General features: G+C 37.0%; 2 protein-coding genes across 5 annotated transcripts in view; one reads left to right on the top strand and one right to left on the bottom strand.

Annotated features, from left to right (window-relative positions):
- The window catches only part of LOC126814656 (solute carrier family 49 member 4), a 30,208-nt gene extending 26,440 nt beyond the window's left edge, over positions 1-3,768 (bottom strand). For 3 of the 4 annotated variants that reach the window (XM_050539956.2, XM_050539955.2, XM_056099304.1), the window contains exons 1-2: positions 3,636-3,768; positions 275-502 (exon numbers count right to left, since the gene is read on the bottom strand). In XM_050539956.2, coding sequence (XP_050395913.2) covers positions 275-463 — 189 coding nt within the window. In that variant the 5' untranslated portion in view covers positions 464-502; positions 3,636-3,768. The other variant, XM_050539957.2, reaches the window with a different exon arrangement.
- Positions 3,769-3,813: 45 nt separating this feature from the next.
- The window catches only part of LOC126814657 (solute carrier family 49 member 4), a 29,567-nt gene continuing 20,724 nt past the window's right edge, over positions 3,814-12,656 (top strand). Inside the window, exon 1 of the mRNA XM_050539961.2 lies at positions 3,814-3,902. The gene's annotated coding sequence lies outside the window, so the exon portion shown is untranslated. The remainder of the gene's footprint in view (positions 3,903-12,656) is intronic.

Raw genomic sequence — 12,656 nt, 5'->3', positions numbered from 1 at the left:
AGGACTAACATATGGTTCAACTTTATTTCAATAATTCGCTTGCGCATACATGTAGGGGGTCTAACCATTCAGCCATCCAATCTCCCTCAGTAGGGTCACCTGTCCAACCTCGTGGGTTTTCTCTGGGTCCTCCGGTTTCCTCCCATTGCAAAAGACCCTACGCACAAATGAATTACAGAAATAAAACTGAACCATGTGTTATAGAGAACAATGATTGAATTATAAATATATATAATTTTTAAATAAAAAAGATTTTAATACAAAATACTTTTACCTTTATTTCATGAGTTCTTTCGATAATAACATCAGTATCATTTATACTTTCTTCACTTAAAACATTTTTTATTTGTTCATCTCGCTCATCTTTATTTATAGATGAATACTGATGGTGTGATGTCACATCTTCGTTATCTGATGATAACAGTGGTGATTTCTCTTCTCGGGGCTTTGGTTTTTGGGCCATTTTTAATTAATTGTGCTATCAGTTATATGCCCTTGACATCTGAAAAATAAAAATCTAAAAATAAATCAAAATAGACATCCAACTAGAATAAAAGTCAGTTACTCTTATTTTGTTATTTTCAATTTGTTGGGTCAGGTTGCAAGTAAAAGTTTAAATATTCAAAATTTAACACGAATGGAATGAAATTCAATGGGCTTAAAGGGTGTATGGCTCTATATTTTGGAAGCTTGAAATATGCGAAAATGGTTCTAAAAGCAGTGAAAATGAAATGAAATAGGGTTTAACGTCCTACTGTTCTACTCCAACTAGGCTAATGAAGACGGACATACACCATGCAGTGTGCTTTTAGGGAAATTTGGCCTAATGAGTGATGACTCTTATTTTAAATTCTAACTGCCAAGGGTTCTTTTATGTGAACCCCAATGTGTTAATGGGACGTCATATTTTTGTCAGTCCTAATGAATATACGTTGTTCTTTGCCAGGTCATCTGCCCTGCTCTACTGACAAGAGGGAAGCCCGTTGGAAAATCCAGACGAACTATCTTGGCCAACAGGTAGACCTCCAGGTGAGAGACCAAATGTCTTACTCACTGAACCACTGTACCTCCTAACTAAATTAAAAGTCATTCTTATTTTGTTATTTTAAATTGGTTGGGTCAGGTTGGGAGTAAAAGTTTAAATTTTAAAAAATTATAGGAATGGAATGAAATGTAATGGGTTTAAAGTTTCATCAAAACAATACATCTCTCATTTTGAGACTAACATTCACTTGATTTAATATAGGTTGTTTATTGCTTGCAATGTCTGTGTAGCTTGTGTCTTGTCCACAGGTTTGTCTTATTGGTTTTGTTTTCGTGTAGTGCGGTTCTGACTGACTATAACAGGGTAACTTTCATTTCAATGGTTTATGGAATAACAATTACTGGTTTATTAACATGCAACGTTTCGACGATGATACTTGATAAAGATGATTGTATCATCGTCGAAACGTTGCATGTTAATAAACCAGTACTTGTTATTCCATAAATAAAGTTAGTGTGTTACTGTTCAATTACTAAATGCCACTTAAAGAAATTTCAATGGTTACTGGTGCAATGTGAGGGCTGAATTTTGACAGGACAGCATGCAGTTTTATTTCTTCGACATTGGCAGGACTAAAAATACCAAGTATTCATTTATCCTGTTGTTTCCTTGGTAAATATTGATTTGGTTAAAAATTGTGATACAAATCGTATTGTAGCACATGAATCGAGACTGCAGTGTCAATGTCCAGCAGTTATTACAGTGTCCGTTATCAATGACAGTGACCTTAAAATGGACCTTGTCAAGGTTGATAATATGTGCTGTAATTTTAATTTACACTGTTACACACAGCCTATGGAGTAAATCTGATTAAACTGAAGTCATATCTTCATTAGTATAGATATAGGCCTACTCCTAGATTAGAGTTTCCATTTGATCAAATCTAAGAGGTAAGTTTTGTTTTGAGAGAGAGAGAGAGAGAGAGAGAGAGAGACTAGGTCATTTCGGGACTAACATATGGTTTAATTTTATTTCAATAATTCACTTGTGCGTAGGGGTCTTTAGCAGTGGGAGGAAACTAGAGGACCCGCAGAAAACCCACGAGGTTGGAAGGCAACCCTACTCCTTGTCACGTACAACCGGGGATTCGAAAGTTTTGTTTTGTTTTTTAATTGATTGGATGGCTGAATGGTTAGACCCCCTACATGTATGCGCAAGCGAATTATTGAAATAAAATTAAACCATATGTTAGTCCCGAAATGACCTAGTTTGTGTCGAGTGGACATTAAACCCCATTTCTCTCTCTCTCTCTCTCTCTGTCATTATGGGGAAACCTAACTGGAAAATTCTGAGAAACTTACTAGTCCAACACCGGGATTGAACCCTTAGTGAGATAACCCCAAACCCAATATTTTAATATCTTAATGTCATAAGTAAAAGAAAAACAGTTGTTATTTATTTGATATGGTTTTTGATTACTGGTGCTTCAACTTTAACTCAAGAAAAATCAATTTCTGAGTGTACTAGCTTCTTATTGAGGATATTTTGATAATAATATAATATTGTTCTCTGTTTTTTGTTTATGTCTTTTTTTATGGATTAATGTGTTGTGATTGTTGTAATTTTATATTAGTTGTACTTATGTAAAGCGCCCGAGAGCAGCTCGCTGAGTTGAATTGTTGGCGTTATATAAATCAATTATTATTATTAATATCGCTACTGTTTACTGCATGGGCTTCATTCCATTTTATGGTGGCTATTTTGCCATAATCTGTAAAGTCTAATTAAATGTGTACAGATATAACTTTCTCCCAGTCTCAAGTTCTCAACCAGTGAAATTTCTTGAATCTATCCTTACTACACCATATAAGCAGAAAATGCTACCTTACCGAGATTCAACATTCTAGTTCAATTAGAAGCAGAGTAGTTATTGTGTTCCAAAAAAGTGTGATGAATGGGTAGATTATAGATTCTCGCTGCCATTTGCAGAAATATTGACAATAACTTGTGGAAAAATTTATTTTTGACCTATTTGGAAATGGTTTATGATGGCGAGATATATTATAGCTTGTCACAGAACCTTATGTTATAATTGTTAAATTAAATTAATCACCGGGAACATAAATGTTAACAGTGGGTCTAGTGTAAAACTAAATGTTGAATATACAGCCTAATCATATTATTGAGGCAAGCAGAATTACGTAATGCCACCTATACTAACCCCAAACTACCAAATGCCACCACAAATTACCTTTATTATTAAGAAAATATGGCAAAATACTTTTATTAATTCAATATCACTGAGTTTGCACAAACCGGCTGATAGGCCTATTATATAACCTCTTTTTATTCCATAAGTGAGAGACACTATCAGACTCAGAGGTATGCTGCCTAGTTGAAGGGCAATTAAGTTATCCAAATTGATTGTAATGGTTTGCCATCTCTGATAGAACTGGTTCATTACTTTGTAGTCAAGTATTGGTTTTTTACTAGGTTTTAATTTCAACTATCATTTTATTTGCCTTAAATTTTGGCAATTAAAGTTTTCTCCATATTTAGGCCTTATATTATTAGAATAATAATGGAGACTTACACATGAATCATGATATTCAATCAGTTTTCTTTTGAATACAGTAGGCTATGTACTCACCCTCGAATGAACTAAGCCGAATAAAATGTATAAATCAGATCTACTTATTATCTAACATAAAAATAGTCGGTAAAACACACAAAGAAATATAACACTCAGACAGCTGACAAGACTGGTCATCAATTTGTTGACATCACATGACTGGAAATGTCACATGATAGATCATGTGATCAAGAAAACAAGAACTGAGAGTAAACAGTGGAAATTAATTGCTGGGGTTGGATGTTGCTTTTTTTAATTGTACTTCATCGTTTTCATGTGAAATAGGTAATCTATTGTTATAGCCTAACGTTAGACCCATAATAAGGAAATGAATGGGCCACTAGAAAGTTATTTTATTAGGATTAATACAAATTCTTAGGTACAGATTGTTAATTTGAAACTGCGGAAGGAATACCCTGCGGAAAGTAGGCTAGGACTATGATTCACGTGCATCACAGTTTATTTTAGTCCACTAAAATATATATATATATATAAAAGTGTGTGTTCAACATAACAAATATTTCGAATTAAAAAATGAGAGCATAAACCAATACAAGATATGTACACAAGTAGCCCAGTTAACATTGATGGTTAGATTTACGTAAAGTTTACGTCATTATGGTTAGATTATGGTTAGCGTCCAATAATGGTAAAATTCTTTGGTTAAATTTACGTTACTTTTACGTCATAATGGTTATGGTTACTTTTACGTCAGAAAATGACGTAAATGTAACGTAAACTTTATGACGGATTACTAACCAATTTTTTTCCCTTTGAATACTTCTTGATTAAATAACATTACAAGTGTGTGCACATTCTAACAATTGATATATAGTCGGAATTCAGACATAATAATTATATATGTATTATTGGTTATAATTCTAACGTTAATCTAACGTAAATTTTACATCAGGTTTCTAACCGTTAGTTTATGGTTAGTTTTCTGACGTAAATCTAACGTTAGTTTTCTGACGTAAATCTAACGTTAGTTTTCTGACGTAAATCTAACGTTAGTTTTCTAACGTTAATATAATGTTAGTTTTCTAACGTTAATGTAATGTTAGTTTTATGTCATAATTTTAACCGTTAATTTAACGTTAGTTTTCTAACGTAAATCTAATGTTAATTTTATAACATAAATCTAACTTTAGTTTTCTAACATAAATCTAACGTTAGTTTTCTAACATAAACCTGATATTAGTTGTAAAACGTAAAACAAATGTCAGTTTAATGTCATGATACTAACAATTAAGGGCCTGACAAGACAGCTGTCTAGTCATTAAAATGGGTAAGACCCTGGCTCGCTAGCCTGGAGGTCGGGTGTTCGATCCCTGCATTGGCCGAGAAAGTTCATCCAGATTTCCGGCGTGGTTTCCCCTTGTCAGTGATGCAGGACGGAGAGCCTGACAAGGACAGCTGTCTAGTTGTTCAGATGGGATAAAAAAAAAAAACGAGGTCCTGTGTACACATTGGCATGCATGTAAAAGATCCCTTGACAGTTGGAATTCGATATAAGAGTAGGCCGTAGTGCCACTGTCGGGGCAAAATTTCCCTCATAACACACTGTATGGTGTATGGCCATCTTCATTAGCCCAGTTCGGAGCAGAACAGTTGGACGTTAAACCCCATTTCATTTCATTACATTTTGTATCCATTTCTAAGTGCCCAAGATTAGAGATCTAGCTCCTTTAATAGTTGCGGTCTCTAGGTGACACACAAAGAGAAAACGAATGAATGAATGATCTACTCTCATTTCAAATTCCAAATGTCAAGGGTTCTTTTACGTGCACACCCACGTGATGGACTAGACACTGTTTTTTTGAGGTCCTCTGTCCTACACCACTACTAACAAAGGGAACTTTCTCGACCAACATGGGGATCACGTTGGCTAAGTGGGTAAGACGCTGACTCGCTAGCCTGGAGGTCGGGTGTTCGATCCCTGCATTGGCTGAGAAAGTTCATCCAGATTTTTCTGCGTGTTTTCCCCTTGTCAGTGATACAGGACGGAGGGCCTGACAAGAACAGCTGTCTCGTCAGGGATGAAAAACTGAGGTCACGTGTACACACAGGAGTGCACATGAAAGATCCCTTGGTAGTTGGAACTTGATATAAGAGTAGGCCATAGCGCCGCTGCCTGGGCAAAATTTCCTTCATAGCATACTGTATGGCGTATGCTCATCTTCATTAGCTCAGTTTAGGAGCAGAACCCCTCATTTGCTAGCCAGTGTGTTACTAATTACTAGAGAGAGAGAGAGAGAGAAATGGGGTTTAACGTCTACTCGACACAAACTAGGTCATTTCGGGACTAACATATGGTTTAATTTTTATTTACATAATTCGCTTGCGCGTAGGGGTCTTTAGCAGTGGGAGAAAACCGGAGGTTGGACAGGCGACCCTACTCCTTGTCACGTACAACCGGGGATTCGAAACCACGCCAGTCAACTCAATGACAGACTTTATGATACAGCGCCCGCACGCTAACCATTCAGCCATCCAACCCCCCGTTACTAATTACTAAGTTTGTGAAATGTAGGTTTTTCCTCATGTAGGTTTGTCCTGATGAAATCGGTTTATTGTCCTACTGTTCTGCTCCGACTGGGCTAATGAAGACAGGTACATACCATACAATGTGCTATGAGGGAAATTTTGCCTACTAATATCGAATCCAACTGCCAAGGGATCTTTTCGTGCAAGCCAATGTATACATGGTACCTCGGTTTTTTGTCCCATCTGAGTGACTAGACTACTGTCCTTGTTCCTGCACCTCTGAAAAGGGGAAACCATGTCGGAAAATCCTGATGAACTTTCTCCACCAATGCAGGGATCGAACACGTGCCCTCCGGATTACCGAGCCAGCATCTTACGCACTTAGCCACCATGGCTTTATCAAAATTAGTAATGAAGATGTGCTATGACAGAAATTTTGCCTGGACAACAGCATTACCGCACTTACTAATGAAGAAGTGCTAGGAAAGACATTTTGCCTGGAGAGCAGCATTTCCACATATAGTCATTACCAATAGTTCTAAGTGCACGCCAACCTGTAAAACATGTCTTTACACACTTTTCCATCATTACCAATTACTAGTCTGCGGGTTCACTAGTCTGTGGGTGCACTAATCCGTGCATTCACTAGTCCACTAGTCTGACTCTATAAAATACTATAAATATGAGTATTAAAGAAACCCAGTAGATATGGTGACTGATATCACCCTTCGTAAGGCGATAACCCAACATCACGGCATTTTAACCCGAAATCACAACATTTTAACCATTATAGCATATGCCCTTCTTCATTAGCCCACTTGGAACAAAATAGTAGGATGTTCAAACCCCATTTAAAATTCATTTTTATACTTTTCTAAACCAATCGGACTATTGAAGATAGTCATACGCAATGCAGAGTGCTATGACGGAAATTTTCTATGGACTGTGGCAGGGCGGAGGATCTGGCAAGGGATAAGGTATAGTTGTTCGGGTCATACGAAAAATCAAGTCCTCGTGTACATATTGGCATACACGTAAAAGACACTCCGACAGTTGTAATTCAATATCAGAGTAGGCCATAGTGCCGCTATCCGTGCAAAGTTTCCGTCATAGTACACTGTATATAGTGTATGCCTGTCTTCATTAGCTCACTCAGAGCAAAACAGTAGGATGTTTAATCTCATTTAATTTTATTTAATTTTCCTACTTTTCTGCACCAATGGGACTATAAAAGATAGGCTGGCAAGCGGACGAGTGCACCCATTGACTATTGAGCATCATTTACTTGAAAACGTTGAGAGAACCCTCAACGAAATGTCGCTTTAATTAAAATAGTAATTGTGTTTTTTGTTGTATCATCGAGTCAAGTGAACGTTAAACCCCATTTCTCTCTCTCTCAATTTTGATACCCAAAAATTTGACAAAACAAATAATGATTGATTGTCGGAAACTGTTTCATAAAGCAAAGTTGTTCTCTACTAAAAGGTTATCACTGTCCAAATGTTAGGAGTAGTCCACACCTAGGCCGACTATGCATGAAGTGTTTTTATAATTAAATTTATTAAATATAGTACCTTGCATCAGTAAATATAAAATTAATGATCCTTTCACCAGTAAATATAAATTAAAATTACCCGATTTGATTATTCTTTTAATATAACGTAATCATGTAACCTCATATAAAATATGGTAGAGCGTATACAAACAAATAATATGAATAGATTCATTATCAGAAATATTACAGGCCTTTCAAACGAACAGTCGCAATTTTTAGACCTAAATACATGTAGATGTACAAATATATTTTTATCGTCTCGGGCAAGGTCAAGGTCACGATCTGTTCACGGTTGATGATTGTGTTTAAATCGGTTTATATCATATTATTTCTATTCACATTACAATATTTTTTTTATAGGTTACGGTTATTGTTGTTATTTATCAAAATTGCTTCAATTATTTATTAAATATTTTTTGTTTGTTCGTTTGACCGGAACGTACGGAATTCTGGGATTTAAAATGGCGGCATAGCTTATTATATTTCCCAAAGAAGAAATGATGCCGTGATTTAAAGTTAAATAAAGCTATTCCACACATACACACACGATTTTGGATTCAGCAAAGTAAAGTTGAAGGTAAGTGCACTTTTTATGCGAACTTCCGTTGACAGTATACCGATAGATCTAATGTTCATAAAAAAATAATCTGGCCGTGGAAAAAGTTTGCACGCAACTTTGTATATCAGACAGTCAGTATTTGTTTTTAACACGATGCAGTTACATTGTCCGTAAACCATACTATTCATAAACAAAATCAACATTGCTTTAAGTTATCGAAAGTAATACTGGTTCCAAAATTGTTTTTAAAAAATCTGGATCCAAAAATTATCAAACACATAACGAATTTATTAATGATGTAGACTGTTAAAATTCAGGCTGTGCTAATTATAATATAAGTACATGTAGTATTTTCTAAACATTTTTATGGGTGTTTCAGGTTGGGTTTTTTTGTTGTTATTGTACTGATATTTTTGCAAATTTAATAATGCATAATGCAAGAGCTAAATCTATATATTGTACGTAGGTTAAGTAGGTATTTCTTGAGACTGTAAATGTTAAATTTTTTTATAAGACATTTTAATGTATTAACTTGCTAAGTCTATAATCAAGTCTCAATGCCATCGGGTGCTCGAGATGTTCACAGATTCAAACACTGGCGGTTAATGTTAATGATTTAATTTAATTGAAAAATGGATAATCAAGACTTTAAGCTTATATACATAGGCCTATTTATATGATATAACATTAAATAACAAGTTTGCCCGTACATACTTGTACATAAAGGTTTCAGTCCTACTCCCCTGCTTATTTATTCTTGTGGTGGCCAAGAAAGTTCATCAGGATTTTCTGGCATGGTTCCTCTTTTAACTGGTGCAAGACAGAGGGGCTGGTAAGGGCTAATGTACAGTTGTTCGGATAGGACAAAAAACCAAGCTCTTTTGTACACACGGTCCAGTCAAAATTTTCATCATAGCACACTTTCAAGCATTTGTCCAACTTCTTTAGCCCAGTTTGAGCAGCACAGTATGATGTTGAACCCCATTTCATTACAGATCCACAGTAGGTTGGCTGTCAGCCCAGTTGGAGCTGAACAGTAGGCCGTTTAACCCAATATCGTTTTTTTTGGGGAGTATAAAGTTGCTTTTTATTTATTTATTTTTTTTTTTACAGATCCTACATGTATATTTGAGCACCCGTGGTGGCAGTAATGACAAAGAAGTTCTAAAAAGATTTATATGGGCTTTATAATGAAAGTTAGACAACACTACTACTTGCCAAACACTACTACTTGTCACATAATGTAATGATATAAATATATATGTATCTATGGTAGCACAAATATCATCAGAATGTAGGCCAAAGCTTTACAAGCATTGTAGGCCTAAAATACTTTCTGTCTGAACTTTTGACAGTCAATTCTTTGATGACTAGTTAGTTTAGAGCAGATATCCTGTCACAGTATTATATAACAGCTCTTTGGCTTAAAATTTAAACTGAGTTGTATCAGTGAGTTGAAAATCATCTGTGTTCCTGTTATTGCTCCCTGCTGCAGCCAGTAAACAATAACCTTTTGCGTTCCTTACAAATCTTCCAATTTTTACTGATAGATCAACCATAGCAAAGATCTCTATTAAGATTATATTTGTAATGTGTGTAACAAATTCTATGACATAGGTATAATATTGGTGTAGTTAAGTATATACCATATTTATGCACACATTTCAATATTGGCATATTATTAGTCTCTATCATCTAGAAAAAAATATTCTATATTCTACGAATATTAGTGTGGTTGCGTTGTCAACATTTGAGAATAATCGGTCATAGGCTAGATTATCCGGTCTTTTACATTATCATAAACAAAGTCTAAGGGAGGTAACTAGTCCTAAAACAAGATGTTGACGCCCATGAAATTTATATAAGAATGCCATTTCCGAAAATCCATTTGATTGCATTGTCAGTTCAATATCCAACACTCTTAATTTTTTTTATTGTAAAATTTCTCTCTTCATGGGCCATATCTATGTTTTTTTTTTTATTGAATCCTAATTCGTCATCACTATTCATGTTTGTTTATAAATGCAAGTGTTATTGACAACTGTCCCAGACCCTCATTATTTATATGGCCCAACTTTTCTTCGGGGTACACCGGCACGGTATTAGACTAGGATAAACATTAGTCTTATATACCGCCTCTACTTAATTATGGATGTAGGTCGGAAAAATGTAAAATTTGGCAATTTGACTTATACTCAACATCGACTTATGCTATAACTGTTTCAAATGACAAGTGCTAAATGAAGTATTTATGTGGTCTTTGGTGAAAGAAATGAAATGAAATGGGGTTTAACGTCCTACTGTTCTGCTCCTAACCTGGGCTAATGAAGACGAGCATATGCCATACAGTGTGCTATGAGGGAAATTTTGCCTGGGCAGCGGGGCTACGGCCTACTCTTATATCGAATTCCAACTGCCAAGGGATCTTTTACGTGCACGCCAATGTCTACACGGGACCCCGTTTTTTTGTCCCATAACGACTAGACAGCTGTCCTTGTCAGTCCCTCTGTCCTGCATCACTGACAAGGGAAACCACGCCGGAAAATCAGGATGAACTTTCTCGGCCAATACAGGGATCAAACACCCGACCTCCAGGCTAGCGAGCCAGCGTCTTACCCACTTAGCCACTTGATCCCCCCCTTTGGTGAAAGAGAGAGAGAGAGAAATGGGGTTTACTGTCCACTGGACACAAACTAGGTCATTTCGGGACTAACATGGTTTAATTTTTCATTTACATAATTCGCTTGCGCGTAGGGGTCTTTAGCAGGGGGAGGAAACCGGATGACCCGGAGAAAACCCACGAGGTTGGACAGGCGACCCTACTCCTTGCCACGTACAACCGGGGATTCGAAACCGCGCCAGTCAACTCAATGACAGACTTTATGATACAGCGCGCGCACGCTAACCATTCAGCCATCCACCCCACCCCCCTTTGGTGAAAGAAAACAGAGCTGTGGCTAGTGAAATGAAAGTTTAACGTCCTACTGTTTTGCTCTGAACTGGGCTAATGAAGATGGGCATACGCCATACAGTGTGCTATGTGGGAAATTTTGCCCGGACAGTGGCACTACGGCCTTCTCTTATATCGAATTCTAATTTCAAGGGCTCTTGTACGTGCACGCCAATGTGTACATGGGACCTCATTTTTTTGTCCCATTTTAATGACTAGATAGCTGTCTTGTCTAGCCCTCTGTCCTGCATCACTGACAAGGGAGAACCACGCTGGAAAATCTGGAGTAACTTTCTCGGCCAATGCAAGGATCGAACACCCGACCTCCAGACTAGATAGCCAGTGTCTTACGGACTTAACCAACGTGATCCCCGTTGTGGCTACAATTCCTGGATTTGAAGGTCAGGTATGATATGAAACGAATATTTTGAACCAATGCAACCAATCTGTGACGGGTTAACTGATAGAGGGTTACATCCTTGATATAAATATACTTGTCGCAGGTTTTAAAAATAGAAAGATATATATAAAGGTAGCTCAAAATTCATCTCTACATATACATACATGTAGGCCAAGGGGGGATCATGTGGCTAAGTGGGTAAGACACTGACTCGCTAGCCTTGAGGTCGGGTGTTCGATCCCTGCATTGGCCGAGAAAGTTCATCCTGATTTTCCGGTGTGGTTTCTCATTGTCAGTGATGCAGGACGGAGGGCCTGACGAGGACAGCTGTCTAGTCGTTTGGATGGGAAAAAAAAAACAAGGTCCAGTGTACACATTGGCAGTTGGAATTCGATACAAGAGTAGGCCATAGCACTGCTGCCTGGGCAAAATTTCCCTCATAGCACACTGTATGGCGTAACCTTTTGCGTCTCTTCAAAATATTTCAAATCTTTTGTCATGGATCAACCATTGCAAATATCCGTGTTACAATTATATTTGAAATGTGTTAAACCAATTCTGCAACACATGTAATATTGGTGTAGTATATATCTTTGTTTATACACCCACATATCAATTTTGGCCCTGTTTGTCCGTACACTGGGTGTGAAATGTGAATCATTCCGATTGTGAGAGGACAAGCATTATCAATATACAGCTTTTCAGGACTTTGCCTTCCTTGGTTAATTCTCCTTTTTTCAAATGCAATAGATGCTGTCTTTATTCTTAATTGATCTTTTTCAAATTTGTGTTACACACTGGAATCATGAGAGGACGAAACCTATCAATATTCAGTATTCCACAACATTCCATTCCAGTGTCGGCCGAGAAAATTCTTCGTGATTTCCAGACTTGGTTTCCTCCCCTTGTCAGAGGTGCAGGACAGAGGGCCTGACAAGGAGGGACAGCTGTCTAGTCGTTTGGAAGGTACGAATGACCGAGGTCCTGTGCACACATTGGTTCGCACGTGAAAGATCCCTTGGCAGTTTGAATTCGATATAAGAGTAGGCTTTAGCGCCGCTGTCTGGATAAAATTCCATAATAGGACA

Source organism: Patella vulgata, chromosome 3 (assembly GCF_932274485.2).
Source record: "Patella vulgata chromosome 3, xgPatVulg1.2, whole genome shotgun sequence".
NCBI classification, from domain to species: Eukaryota; Metazoa; Mollusca; class Gastropoda; family Patellidae; genus Patella; species Patella vulgata.
The sequence above is the reverse complement of the archived record's forward strand: the minus strand, read 5'-3'. Positions and strand labels throughout refer to the sequence as shown.